The 15923-nt window shown below is 36.6% G+C and overlaps 1 protein-coding gene across 1 annotated transcript in view; it reads right to left on the bottom strand.

Annotated features, from left to right (window-relative positions):
* Positions 1-12655, bottom strand: part of LOC141291954 (glucocorticoid receptor-like) — a 100033-nt gene extending 87378 nt beyond the window's left edge. The window contains exons 1-2 of the mRNA XM_073823945.1: positions 11785-12655; positions 9783-10813 (exon numbers count right to left, since the gene is read on the bottom strand). Coding sequence (XP_073680046.1) covers positions 9783-10804 — 1022 coding nt within the window. The 5' untranslated portion in view covers positions 10805-10813; positions 11785-12655. The remainder of the gene's footprint in view (positions 1-9782; positions 10814-11784) is intronic.
* Between the last annotated feature and the right edge of the window lie 3268 nt (positions 12656-15923).

Here is a 15923-nt window from a genome sequence, read left to right as displayed (position 1 = left end):
CACAGTTTCTATGCAACAGAAATGAAAAGGCCAGAAAATAATAATAATAATAATACAAAACAAAAAGCACTACTGTCAAAAAAAGAACATTGCTTGAAAATAAGCATGGAAATCGGTTCTGTACTTTCATTTGCAAGGCAAAATAATAACAAGTGTTATGGTTATCTTACAATTAGTTCAAGCACAGGAGAAATGCAAAAGAGTGCTTGAAGGTGTGAAGTCGAAACTTCAGATAAACACCAATTATTTACTTTTATGCAACTGTTTGCCTGACAAACTGGGCCAGAGTTCAGTGCGGTTTCATTTTCAATCAGAAGTATTCTTCAGATTGTGAAAACATCTGCTTTCAACATTTTAAGACATACACTGGATTATATGAGTACGAGCCTAGTAAAAAAAAAAAAAAAAAAGTTTAATATATTTAAAATGCATTTACTTTATACTAAGTATACTTTAATTCTGTTAACATACTTACTGATATACCGCTCGAGACTTACTGGTAAGAAAAGTTTTAAAAAGTTGTAATTAAATTTTATTTGGAGTATTATTTGTGCACAATGCACATTTCTTAATATTAAGCCTAAAATATGATTTAATGTCACTATTGATGAGGATTGCATGTCTTTAAATGCTATTTTTTAAAGTGTACCCAAAGTATACTTGCAATAGTTCCACTTTAGCACAATTAAATATGCATACGTATATCTTTAGTTGGACTTCAGCACTACTTCTGCATAATTAAAGTGCATTAAGTACAAAATTAGTTTCAATTTAGCAGACTTTAAATATACCAGTTTAGTATAGTCAAAGTACAACTGCAGGGTGTCTTATTTAAGTGCATCATATGTAAATGTATTTGTAGTATACTTGGCATGAAATAAATGCATTTTAAACACATTTTAGTAATTTCTTTTCACTAGGGAGGTTAAGGCTAGATGACATGGCAAAATTATGATATAATGATATGATATAATTCCGATATCGATATGAACATCATTTAAAAAAAAGCCTCAGAAAAACTGTCAAGAACACCTACAACAGATGTCTGTACCTACAAATTTATGAAACATTGATTTGCCAAGTTTATGAAATCTCCTCCTATAAAACTATAATATTTAAGAAAAAAAAATTAATTAATGGTCACCTTTTATTTGTATTTAGCCTTTATACAAACACTAAATGTGAAACCGCTGTCAAATAAACCTAAGACTCTCAGACTCTCCTTATTAATGTTAATGTCTTTACATTTGAACTATAACATGGGCCGATTATTCTTATAGATTGAAACAAAAGTGCTTCAGCCAGGATAAACAATATGAAAAGTGCTCAGAGTTGTCCCATAAAACAGAAAAAAAGTAAGCACCAACAAAACATGTTGCTGGAGGTTTATTTAAAATGCAAATGCATTCTCTGCCAGCAGGAGGCGCCTTTGGAGCGGCAGAAACTGTGGTTTTTGGTGAATAAAATGTCAAAATTTGGTTGAAATAATTGTCATTGTCATTCGGTGTATCACAATAAGTATGTAAAAATTCAAACGACATGCTTATTCTGACATGTATAATATATAAAAGAATACTTAATGTAATTAAATTCTTATTGTCAAATGGGCATAACCTAGGATAGTGGCAAATTTTAAAAATGTAGAATTACAACTAATTAGTATTTGGGGTAAAAGTAATATATCTTTTAATATGTCATAAATAGATTTTTGTTGTAAATACGCCTGACAAGATTGTTACACTGAATGACATTAGTGGTTGTCTACTGTAAATTAGGCGGAAAAAGTATGATATTTATTTTTTGCTCAGAAAAACAACAACAAAAAAATGCAAATAAATTAAACAGACTTTTTTTTGGAATAACAACCATTTAAAGCAGCATTACACTTATTATTTTTAAGCTTAAACCCTTTTTCGTCTTTGACGCATATACATTATTCACAAATAACATTTTTTGAGTCACAAAAAAATTACAATTCAAAATAAAAATCTATAAATGGAAGCCATGAATACAGCAAAAGACACTAGAGGCTGACCAATTTATAATTAATAAAACTTTTGGAACTATCAAATATTGCCACATTGAAAGCACATAATGGTTTTTCCCATTGGTGGCGCTAAACGGTTCTAGAGTACGACCACACCCTCTAGAATTAAAATAAAACCAATCAGTGGGGGTTGTTTTGTGACTACATTCAACATACAGCCTAACATTTACAACTGACACTGCAGTGGTTAATCAGCAGAAAGAAGCTCTACATGTAGATGTTATTTACAGTCAATCATTGAAGAACAGAATTTGAAAGTAACTATACTATTATCACAATTTTCCTTAAATGTACCTTAACTAGAAGTAAAATAGCATCTACTACTGTACAACTGTATGTGTATTTATTTCACTAAAATATTTACATTCTGCGATCAAGTAAACATCCCCACGTCGTTGAAAGCCTAGAAATAATTTCTATTTCCTATGTAAGGTTGCAAGTTGCAACAGTATGAAATTTTCATGGTACAATAATCAATTTTCTTTAGGGGGAAAATAATCTCTAATGCTGCAAACTACATAGGTGACATTCTCAATGGTACATTACCAACATATGTTACCCTGAACCACAAAACCAGTCATAAGGTTTAATTTTTGGAAAATGATGTTTGAATAAATAAGCTTTCCATTGATGTATGGTTTATTAGGATAGAACAATATTTGAAAATGAAAAAAAATTCTAAATATCGAGAAAATTGCCTTTAAAGTTGTCCAAATGATGTTCTTAGCAATGCATATTACTAATCAAAAATTACGTTTGACACATTTACAGAAGGAAATTTACAAAATATCTTTATGGAACATGATCCTAAAGATTTTTGTCATAAAAGGTAAATAAATAGACGCATACAGTGTATTTTTGGCTATTGCTACAAATATGCCCGTGCTACTTAAGACTGGCTTTGTGGTCCAGGGTCACATATTCAAGGTTAAAATGATTAACAGATCCTAAATTATTACATTGAATAGCTATACTTTGGATATGACAATCAGCACACACTTACATACAGTACACACATTTACAGTAAGTTTCAAAAAGCACCTCTCCAGAGGTTTTTTTGTAGTACTGTAAATGGTATTTGATTAATTAACAATAAACAAATAGTCAATGATAAATATTCCCTAGGCCCCCAAGGTCAACTATCCTTTTCAACTAATTATTATTAGATGTGGAAATGTCGCTGACATTAGGGCTGTTCAATTAATCGAAATTTGGTTTCGATTTCTCCTTCAAACGATCATGAAAATGCAGTAATCGAAATGAGACGATTACTGCGCCCCATTCCGCCCCCTTTCCACTGGTGCGCTTTCGCTCCTCCATAAAAGCCTGATTTCACATGCAAATCAGCTAAATCATGTAACGTGACTTTCATAAAACGGGACGTGCTTGATTTATTAATGTTTCTTCGATGTTGTGTTTTTAATAGCGCATAAGAAAACTTGCGCTGTTCTGTGAATGCGCTCAGAGACGGAGCAGAACACGGACATTTAAAGGTATCTTTTAGCTCAGGGTGCGCATAAACGCTCAAATACACGCAACAACATTTCAAAATGAGGCGCTTGGTGAATATTCATGCAAACTGACAAGAGTTATGTCTTAAATGACCATAAACAGTTGAGAATGAAAATATGTGTGCAACAGTATATTGGACCCGTGTGGTACAGCGGCAACACTTAATATTCCTTCTGCCGTCTCTGTGCCTAATATGAATAAAACGTAAAAATACAGAGAGAAAAATCACTCACTACTCTTGAATGAAGTACGTTTGTAGTTTTAATAAGAAACAAAGCATGTTTAACTATTACAGTGAAGACCCTGTTTTATTTACATTCAAATAATTACATAAAATTTCTGTAGTATGTTTAGACTACTTTAGATTTGCATACAAATATTCAGTGTTTTTTTAAAGCAATCTTTTTTCTCCCTGTATTGCTACCTTTAAATTAATCACTATACAGAGTTTTGGACCCTATCATAATCGTTTAAATAACCGTGATTACAATATTGACCAAAATAATCGTGATTATGATTTTTGCCAAAACCGAGCAGCCCTAGCTGACATGATCCATTTCTAAGTATTATTATTAAAAATTAGAATTCAAGCAGCTATAAACTACCATTTGGCTCCTTCCCAGAGGACTTAGACTGTCCTTGGCCTTTCCAGTTGCTGAATTAGCATCCAAATTAAATGCAGTCAGAGACCACTATGTTCCTGAAACACTCGCCGCCGACGTGAATTTAAGCAACAAACTTGCTGGTATGTTGCCCTCAGGAAAGAGAGCAGAACGGACCGGCAGGGACAAGATATTTCATTCGGCTGTAGTGTGAGAGAGAGCTACTGGAAATGAGTCCCGCTGCTGGAAATTCCACTGATTCTTAGATCACAAAACATGTCTAAACAAACCTGAGATACAAGACGCTGGCATTAAAGATTATCAAAGGTGTGATTTAAAAACCTGCCAGAGTCAACAAATATAAGCCTAAAACAAGCATTACTCACTGGCACTAATTTTTCAAAATTATGCTCTATGTTTCCTATCTGTGGTGTATGTGAGCATTAAAGGCCTGCTGTACTGACATCTAATGCTGAGATCAAAAAGTATTAGGGCTGTCATAACGGTTGAAAAACGAAACTAAAATTATGTACTTAAACATGACTAATGTTGTCTTAGTAATTATATTTGAATTTAGCGGAAAATCCAACTGGTTTGTCTCCTAAACCCACAGGAAACTGCAATCAGCAAAATCTAAACTAAATCAAGCCCTGCATTAAATTGTTTATTCAAAGCAATGGAATTGCATGAGTGTCTGTTCAGAAAAGTGCATGTTTTAAAGAATTGTAACAAAACCAATATGCACAGTATAATGCAAAGAACATAACTGACTGGTCACAAAAGTGCATGTAGGCTCTTAAGCCACTTGTTATGAAATCATATCAGTATGAGAACAACTCTTCAAATAGATGGAGTTTCTATTACAGTAAACATAAAAACTGTCAGCAATTCTGCCATTTTAAGCACTTTTAAGGATCCGTTCACACAGAACGCATTTTTGCAAGGTTTTAAAACACATTTTTAACAGGTAGTGCACTGGTCAAAGGCATGTTTTCAATAAAAAAATAATAATAATTTACAGCCTTGAAATGTATTTCTCTTCCATGAAAAATAAACAAAAATACTTATGACTTATCTTGCACTGAAAGAAAAATCTAAAGGCTGTTGACTTTTATATACCAAAACCAAAAAAAAACAATGCACAAGCAATAGGGGCCTTTAAGGTGAGACACTGCAGCTGAATGAAATGTGTGTAAATGAAAATACATATCAGAATCATTTTGCTGTTATCATGAAAGTCAACAGTAGGTGTGAGAATCATTTGCTACCTCGATTCATTTTATATCTATTCTCGATTCATGATTTTTCATCAACTTATTGGTGCACACTGGACATCAAACACACCAATATTTTGATACAAAACACACCAGTCTATAGTATGTCCTTATTTAAGAAATCAGTGTTTTCATACTTGCCATAGTAACAAAAGATCAATAAGTAATATAATATTTTTTCTAAACACTTGCCCTTGCTGAAAATGAGGCAATATCTATTTGTTTTTCCTCCTCCGTTGCTGTTGCTGTTTTCTTCTGAAAAGCAATAGGGGCCTTTAAGGTGAGACTCTGCAGGTGAACAGGGTAAAAAATGTATCCAGTTGATTGGTTACATTGATAATTGCAAACATTTTTTGTATAACAAGTTTTCTAAAATGTTAGGTTTCAATATGCAAATGAGGCATTATTTAATTAAATATGTGCTAATTTGCATACATTTCTAGTACAAAAGTCTAAAAACTGAATGAAGTCAGTTTCAAAACTCTCGTTTAATATTTTTATTATATCAGAGTCACATGTTTTTACTGAGGGAATTTTGGGAATCTAATTTAGCCACTCAGAAATTCTGAAAATACTTAGACAGGATCGTCACTGGCCCGATCACTAAAGTTTAATTTGCCTGTGACTGTTTGTCAAATTTGTGCAAATACAGTCTTAGAATCGAGAAACAGCTTGTGTTTTTAAGCCTTTAAATGCTACCTTCTCTGTGATGTTGTGAACACCGTATTGCTTTTCGGTTCCTCTTAACTGATTGGATGTTGTGAGCACTGCTTTTTTCCGTAACCTGGTAACAACCAGTACAGCGAAGAGACGGCAACATGGCGGCAACGTCAAATTATGAAGCTAAAAAGAAAACATCTGTTTCTAACTCACATTTGCGACTAAAAATTACTACGTGTGACTGTGAAAAAAAAATATTTAGGAGCACCATGTGCGACTGACCCCATCAGCATATTTGTGTTTGCGCTCAGGGGAGCTTCAAAGGTTTCTATGTGTTTTTGCAACGTTGAGTAATGCATCATACACATTTCTCACGAATCCTTTCATAAACAAATTGTAGAGAGAGTGTAAATAAGAGAGTGATTTTGCAGTAAGTAATACAGAGCGCCGTTGATTATAATAGAGCTTTGTGATATCGCAAACTAAGATGAGTGACAACTTTTAATAATTTTGAGTTTGTAAATGAGGTACTGATTTAATACAACAGTTAAATAAACAAGAAGTTATTATTAAGTGACTTACATTGTCTGACTATAACACTATTGCCTGATTTTGCTCCGTTTCGTCGTCAAAAGTAGTCTGAAACAAGTCACAGCTGAGCCGCTGCGCATCTCTATTCAAACACAGCGGTGTTTTGTTTATGAATGAGCGTGCGTTTTTAAACGAATCTAGTGAAATGATTCAACTTCCCATTCATAAAGAGTCTTGCTTTATTCCCTAATGAACCATCCGTTCGAACGAATCAAATGAATAATATGATTCAGTAATTAAATCAGTCTCTTGTCGCCACCTGCTGGCAGATCTCTGTATTCAAAATTTTATAACATGAATTTATGAATTTGATTGCACTCATGGCACCTCTGAGTCTAATTAAACATATGAAAAGGTAAAAACAAAGGTAAAAAAAATCATGGACGACCACCGTAAAAAACAAAACTTTTAACATATATTCTGCTTAATAACACTCAATTTACTAATATTGTTTAATTTTATTCTTTGCAACAACATTCCATAAATAGGAGTCCTCCATTTATGTATAGTTAACTGCTGATCTGGGACCATCAACCTGGACATACTGTTGTGCATAAATTTAGTTACATCACAATTATATTTTTTTTTTAAATTGTCAATTGTATTTCAGGAAATATACAGTTATATTTGGCTTTTGACACATTAATTAAAATGTGGCTAAGAAATAACTATTAACTTTATTTTTTATTGGTTGGGCCAGTGAAAATTTTGGCAGGGCAAGTAAAAATCTGAACCACTGGCCCGATTGAGCCAGTAGAAAAAATCCTTAGCGTTGAGCCCTGTAAACACTTGCCCTTGCTGAAAATGAGGCAATATGTATTTGTTTTTCTTCCTCCACTGCTGTTGCTGTTTTGTTCTGACAACATCATGTTGTTGTTATTATTATTATATTCATTAGAAAATCGATTTTGAAATTTGTGAATAGATGTGAATCAATAAAAGACTGAACGGCAATTCATGTGTGAATCGATTTTTGCCCCATCCTAGTCAAAAGGTCTTGTTTTCTGTCACTGTGCAAAAAAAACGCACAGTGTAAAAAGAGCTATAAATGGTTAAACATGCAAAGAAGATGACCAAGAATCTTTAACATCTGAAGAACCTGTTTCATAAAAGGTTCTTTGTGGCGAAAGAAAGTTCTTCAGATTATAAGAAAAAAGGTAAGAAAGAAATGATTCTTTAAAGAACTTTTGACTAAATGGTTCTTTGTGGAACCAAAAATGGCTCTTCTATGGTATCACTGTGAAGAACCCTTATTTTTAAGAGTGTAAGTAGCACAGGTATATTTGTAGCAATAGCCAACAATACATTGTGTGGGTCAGAATTATCATTTTTTAATGCCAAAAACATTAGGATTTAAAGATCATGAAGATTAATCCATGAATATATTTTATAAAGTAAATATATCAAAACTTAATTTTTGATTAGTAATATGCATTGCTAAGAACTTCATTTGGACAGCTTTAAAGGCAATTTTCTCTTTATTTTGATTTTTTTTAACCCTCAGATTTCAGATTGTCCCATTATTGTCAGAAACAAAACATACACCACCCAAAAGCTGAATAAATAAGCTTTCCAATGATGCATAAATCTCAATAAAAAAAAAAGGTTTATGGTTTAAGGTCACTTAAATTTAAATGTCTTGATAAGAACAAAATCTAAAAAATTAAATCCCCCAAATTAAAACGGAGTCTGACTGTTTAAGATGAACTCAATGCAGAGTAATGAGTTAAGAAAGTATAACCAGAATGTTTGAGGAATATTAATTCAGTGCTGTCATGTAAACACTGTAAAAATAACTACGATGTGTCCACAAAAATGAGTCAGGTGAAAATTCAGGTAACTAACACTGATAAGTTTCCATTAACACAGCACTACACCGTCCAAGTTGGTTTAGCGGGAGAAACATGCTGACCTAGATATCTCTAACTTGGCTTTCTAAGTAGACTGCCAGATTAACATTCAGCCACTGGGAAAAGGTTTAAAGGTTTCTCTTGCGCAAATGAGACTGGCACGGTGGATCAAGTTGGACAGGAAAACAATAACAAAATTTTTGTTCGCATTTTCACGCTTTCACAAATTAGAAACATGAACAAGAGTATAACTGCGAGGTCAGTCAAAGTCCATATCTTTCAGGATCTCCCAGAGCGTATAATCTCAATATATCTTAGTCCAGAAGGTTGGCTGTAAAACACTACACCACTCATTTCACCAGAAAGCCCCACCAACTCCAAGTAGCAAAGCAATTCTGGTCAAGAGTCAAGACCATGGACAGGCTTTATATTATTTCTAGTACTCAGGGAGTTTTGAGCCATAATGACTCATAACTTCTAGACCTCTCCACACTCACCGAAAACCAATATCACATCAGCAACAGTGGTCGATGTTGTTATTGATGCTGAGAGCCTCCTGAAACCGGGCTCAGAGAAGAGCGCATGTGTGCCGCTCTGGGCCGAAGGGAGCTCCGTGAGGCCCAAGTGTTTGCTTTGGACAGGCAAAGCACCAATACAGATCAGCACACGTGGGCTCCTGGGAGAAGAAGCGGACCAGCACATGCTCTGATAAAGCTAATTAAAGCTGCAAACAACAGCTTTATCAAATATCATACAGTTACGAGACGTGTCATGCTCAGATTTAAAAAAAAAAATGCTCAGAATGCACTCGAAGAATTTCCTGACACTTGAGGTCACACTCACAAAAATCTTTTCCCGAGAGCTGAGAATAACTACAAAATGTCACTATAAAACCTTCAAAAATGTTTCAACTTGCAGTCTAAACTAAACTAAAACTTAGTTTTCTGTGATTGCATGGGGAAGGATTTCCCATAATAGCAATTTCACACAATTTCGTCAGCTGATGAAATATTTTATCTCAGATCAACTACATAATTAACATTTACTTCAGAAAAGATTGCACTCATTTCAAAATTCCCAGAGCTTTTTCACAGCAAGGAACCGTGTCCAAAACTTGCACATCTGCAAAACAGTGTGCACTACCTCAGCCTACTTTCATTTTAGAGCAAGTTATTCACTACTTATCTCTTTCTCCACTCATTATAACCATAAGGCTGCTCATTTAGCCTTTGAAAGTCATTCCTACCTGCTGAATGGATAGCTGGACGGAAGTACTGTCTCATTGGCTCTGTGCATCCCAGACGGATCTCCGTATCCATTTCCTCGAACCCAGCCGTCACTTAAGGTGGGCATGGGAGGAAACAGGCCGAAAGGAGGTTTCTGATCTGGTAAATTCACAGCAGAGGCGGTGTTGGCTCCATAGTGGTATCCCTGTCCGCCCATATCCCCTAAAGCGGTGGGCCCACCGTGAGGCCCACCCATCCCTGACAACTGACAGTAGCTCCGCCTCTCACTCTCCTGTTTGATGACACCCGGTGTACACAGCTGGATAAAGTCTGTGTCTTTCTCTGTCTTTATGACCGGCATGTTGACACTGCCTTCCACCATCTGCTGCCGTTTCCCCGTGCCGTTCACATTTGTACAAGCTGCACTGTTGCCAGTGACAACAGGGCTGGTATCCTTCAGCAAGTTGCTCTCTCTCAGCAGGGCATCATCCACTGCCAACGAGGAGAGAAAGGCAGCCTCGTCGGCAACGTAAAACTCATTCAGGTCAGAGAAGGAGTCAGGTAAGTCCAGATCCTTAAGGATGTCAATGGTGTTGTCGCCAATCACTCTCTCGTTAGCATCCATTTCCTTATCCGTGTGGGCGTAGAGTGGGAAGTCCAGCCTATCTTTCTCCATGGAGGAAAACTCCTCCATTTTCATTGTAAAAGTGTCAGGGGCCTGGATGCCAGAACCACGATTTAAGTCTGCAATGCTCTCGTCCAAGAGCGAAAAGTTCTCCCCGGTGCTGAGGGGATCTTTCACCTTTTGCTGCTGCTGCATTCTGAAAGGTTTAAATGCCTTAACATCTGCTTCTTGTATGTTACGTCCCATTAAGGATGCATCTGCCATAGAGAGATTTCTTTGAGCGTCACTACCGCTCAGCCCGTTTGAGAAATCCTTGGACGCATTGACACCAATATCAGGCAGGAGGCCTCTTTCGATACAATCCCCGAAAGTTAAATTCTCAGCAGTGTTACTGCTGTGTTTTAGTCCACGATCCATATTTCAATCCTGTAAGAGAGGTCAAATTGAGTTAGTATATCAAACATTACATTTATGTTTAAATAAGCCAGACATGGTTTAAATAAGAAAAACAGAAAAAAAATATTAAGAAAATTTGAATTCTGCACCAAGACCTCCAAAGTTATTTTGAAAATATTACAGATTCAGACTTTGAACATTATATGTCTGGACAGAACTCCCACCTGGAGTTCTTCTCAGCTCCTAATAAAATGAAATAATATAATATGAAACTACATTTCTTTCCAGATGCCACAAAAGCTCTCTTGGGGTGATATAATGAATGGGTTTTGCAGCTTTCTATGACTCCTCAGCTAAACAACCATTCAGGCTGTATCTGACCCTTGTACGGGCATTTGTTTTTTTCTCCTGTCAACTTATTTGAATCGACTCGCTGCATTACAGAACTAATGAATTCTAAAGTTTTATTAAAACTACTGCAACGCATGCAAACTCATCCCACAAAATGGAGCTTGATGAGGCGATTGTCTGCTCAGATAATGAAGGCTTGAGGCGGGTAGAGAGATCCTCAAATCCTCCAAATGCATTAGTCGATGCACCGCAGTGCTGCCACCTGTCGGTTGAGCTCAGCTACTGCGTGCAAAATGAACTTCAGTCTGACAAACCGCTTAATGTGCATTAAAGCTGGCTAAACCTACATAAACGTCAAACAGAACGTGAATATAAACGAAACGACTGAACGAGAAGCGAAAACAAGTCTGAGGAAAAGGTTTAAACCTCATAAGGCATGGAGTGTCCAAATGACGCAAAATTTGAAGGCAGCAGGAGAAGCTTTGAAAGACAATTTAAAGCGATAGCAGCAGCTATATAGGTTAACATTCGAAGATGTCAAAGTTTAAGCAAGAAAAACATGTGCAGATGGTATGCAGTTGCAAAAATGCACTCTGCATTCACACAACGCATGGAGAGCAAATGACCCCAAGTACATGAGGGAGACTTACCTTTAGAAGATTTATGAAGAAAAATGCATTTCTATACAAGTCCAAAGCTGTTTACGCGATTAAAAGGTGTCCGCAATAGTTTTTCGTTCAACTTCCCTCATGGTCAATAGATTTTACAAGACGCGCTGCAGCTTCGACACAGTGTTTCAACAGCAGCGAGTCGTAAAAACAACTCACGAAAAAAATAAATGCGCCGTGGCGACGACGCATACAAGTCGTGTCACGAAATAAACTTCGCCGCTCTCTGGATACTCGCTGTTTATTCGTCTTTTGAGGTCGAGCGGGGAATCGCCAGCATTACATAAGCCGCTTGTCAAACTCCCTCAGCCCGTGATCTACCCGTCAAAAAGCTTCTGCTAGCTTCAACGCGGTAAACGCCCCTCCAACAAAAAACTCCAGTACAAGTTACCCTTCAGCCACTCGAATACAAAACACAATGAAAGATGAATAAACCCCGCGCGGAATCGTCAAACGAGCTGACAGCGACGCTAATGTCACCGAAGTGTCAGCCAACATACAAATACCGCCGCTTCAATCGGATGCGGTCGAAACAGAAACGGTCACTACGTGTGTACACTAGCTTGTCATTCCCTCTGTGTCATTTTAACCCGACGACGCCGTATGCAGACTGTCAACAGCGAATATAAACGGTTTTCATACTTTGGAGTATGATAAGACGGCTGGTTTGCGAACTCGTGCGCGCTAGCTAATGCACATTAGCAGTCGCGTGAGCTGCGCGACCGCTGCAACTTTAGTACATCATAACGCAACTTTTGTATGCGCCTCACAGCAAACTGAAGAAACACTGTATACAGATATCTCCAGCGGGCAGATGTATGCGAGGAACACACGACGGAGAGCTAAAGACTGTTAGAAAGGGGCATTCAGAATGGCGCAGTTCAGTCCGTAAATAAAGGGGCAAAGGGCACAGGCACAGGATAAAACCGAAATAAAAGCCAGCGGAGAGAGAATATGGTTTATTCCTGGCTGTGTCTTAATATAAACTGAGTAAAAACTGTCCAGGATTGCACCATGTCCGCTAATATGCTCAATAAAGATAAATTAAAAATGTGAGACTTTAGACTGTTGAGTAAAGAGAGAGCGACATGCGCACAAGGGGTCAGTTTAATGTCAATATTGGTACTTACACTCGAATTTAAAACTGTTAACATAGTGCATACTGAATATATCGCATCTGAGGCTATTATTATAAACTGCTAAGTCCAGTAAATGTGCGACTGCAAAGGTTTGAAATATAACTCGTGTATAAAAACAGACACAACATATGTGTGTTAATCTTGCCTAGAGCCGATGTAAAGTTCCCAGGTTGCTGAGGTATTGTATATTTCGTTTGATAGAAAATTTAGGTAGTTAACAAACACCAAACTTGGTTGGTTTATGGAATCAGATTTAAAAATATATTGTTTAACACTACCAAGTGTGCTAAAAATTATGGATTATAATGCAAAATTATTCAAATAACATTATATATTGTTATCTACCATACTGAATAACGATTTAATGTATTTTATTGTCGTTATACACAAGTACAATGAAATTAAGATAGCTTGCTTTCAGCATAATTTACATTTATAATGCACATACAATTATCTGAATGAGTACAAACACTGTACAGTTACATGGATGCACATACATAAATAACAAACATAACTGCTACATACGTTTTGCTATATATCTATATCTATATATCTATATCTATATATATATATATATATATATATATATATATATTATGAGCTTAATATGCTATTGCTTGAAATAAATCAACAACAAATTGGTCCTGAAGAGGGAAAACTGCAGCAAAGTGACTGTAGCCACAGGTGTTTGCTCAAAAAATACAGCAATGTTTAGAAAGACATATATGTGCACTGCGAGTACATTTTCTGTATATAGGTGATCTACTATAGTAGATTTTTTTTTTTTTTTTAAAGGCTGTTTTAAAAAAGAATAATGTATAGTAATGTATCCCTCAATGCAGTGTTCTGACCTTGACACTTCATTTCCGGTGTGAGGAATGAACCATTGTATATATTTAATTACTTACAGTTTATAAATCACATAGGAAATGGAGGGTCAATCGAAAGCATTGAATTGTTGTGTATGGTCTTATTGTATACTGCAGTGAATGTCATTTGAACTTATGCATATTGTGTATAAAATTCATAAAATGTACTGCAGCTATAGAAAGAATAGTATGGTAGTTAGCTATTTCAAAAACAGCCAGCATATACGGCAAAGAATTCAGTGATTAAATAGCCAATATTACTTTCCCAACATGTAGATTTCATATTTACTTATTCTAGAATGTCTGTGTCACATGACTAATACTGTCCTTCTATTTTTTTTTTTTTTTTTTTATAAATTGACTGTATCTGAAAATCTACCGAGCTGAAGGTACGGATTACCACTGAATGTCATGTTGAATTTATTTGCTATGTAAGCACTTATTTGCTATGTCCACTTTCTACATGTGCTTCTCTTTTCTGACATCTACCAGCACTGACAGATGCACTCCGATATGAAAGGTGTACAATGCTGGAGTAAAAATGGCAGAGTCTGATATAGAGAAGATGGGAAGGCGTTCTAAGCTGTTTAGGGAGTGAAGAGACGAGGCAGATTCACTCCCCCATCCAAACAAGTTCATTATGGGGTGACGGGTGTGGCGTGGGCATGTGGATGTTTAATTATGCCAGTGGAGAGAAAAAGCATACAAACCATCTCCAGGGGCCAACTAGAAGAAATCACACTGTTCTTTGACTCTGTAAAGTAGCAACAGGGAACACAGAGCCTCCAGGTTGTTGTGTGCAATGTGGTCATTATTGATCCACCAACACTCTTCCCTCTGTCTCTAACTGAAAGCATGGGTCATAATGAAAAACACACAGCCAATTTAAAAAATTCTGCAAATTTTGTAAGGTTTGGCTAAGGTAGATATTCAGTAATTGTAAACTGGACTTCAGTAGAGGATTGATGGTGTGCTGTAGAAAGAAAGATATTTTCCAGATGTCTAAAAAATAGTTCACCCAAAAATAATATTTCTGTCATAATTTACACACCTTCATGCAGTTCCAACCTCATATAACTTTACTACATAGCATAAAATGAAAAATGTGAAGGCAATACCATAATAAATAAATGAATTAAATAATGAAATTCTTCGAAGGAAAACTTTAAACAGCTTGGCATACTCTTCCCAAAGTATTGGGAAAGAATTGCTGCTGAATTTAACCTTTTATGTGACTCGCAAAACCCTTAATGGTATTTTTGACTTAATATTTTGTTTGGATTATTGATGTTTGTAAGTAGATCATAGTTAAATGGTGCCTGGGAGAATGGTAGTCATTGGGGAGTAATCCACAATGGAAGGAAGACGATAAAGGCTGGAATAATCCACAATTGAAGGAAGACAAAAAGTAATCAACCATATGAGGTGAGGTAACACTGTAGTAGAGGACATTTATAGTCCTTTGTAAGACTTGTTAATGTGAGATTGAAAGGAAAGTGTAAGTAGAGGGAATGGCTGGTCCGCTCTGGAGTCCCGGGATGTCTGGCAACATCCCATCTGGCAACATCCCATCCCATCCACATCTGGTTGGTTGAATGGTCTCCATTTAAGGTGACAAGTAGAGTTGACAGTACCACACTGCGCTCTGGAGTCCCAGGACATCTGACATCATAGATGACCCATCCACATCTGATTGGTTAAATGGTGTGCATAGAAGGTGGCCAGGATATTTGAGTCCAGGACTTCATGGAAGGTAGCAAGTAGGGTTGACAGTACCACACTCCGCTCTGGAGTCCCTGGACATCTGACAACATGGATGACTCATCCACATCTGGTTAAAAGTACGACATCCTGCCCTGGAGTCCCAGGACATCTGGCAACATGGATGACCCATCCACATCTGGTTGACAGTACCACACTCGGCTTTGGAGTCCCAGGACATGATGACCCATCCACATCTGGTTGACAGTACCACACTCTGCTTTGGAGTCCCAGGACATCTAGCAACATGGATGACCCATCCGTTGACAGGCACACTCGGCTTTGGAGTCCCAGGACATGATGACCCATCCACATCTGGTTGACAGTACCACACTCTGCTTTGGAGTCCCAG

The sequence above is a fragment of the Garra rufa genome, chromosome 19 (genome assembly GCF_049309525.1).
Source record: "Garra rufa chromosome 19, GarRuf1.0, whole genome shotgun sequence".
NCBI lineage: Eukaryota > Metazoa > Chordata > Actinopteri > Cypriniformes > Cyprinidae > Garra > Garra rufa.
Note: the sequence above shows the minus strand (reverse complement) of the source record. Positions and strands in the feature narration are given on the sequence as shown.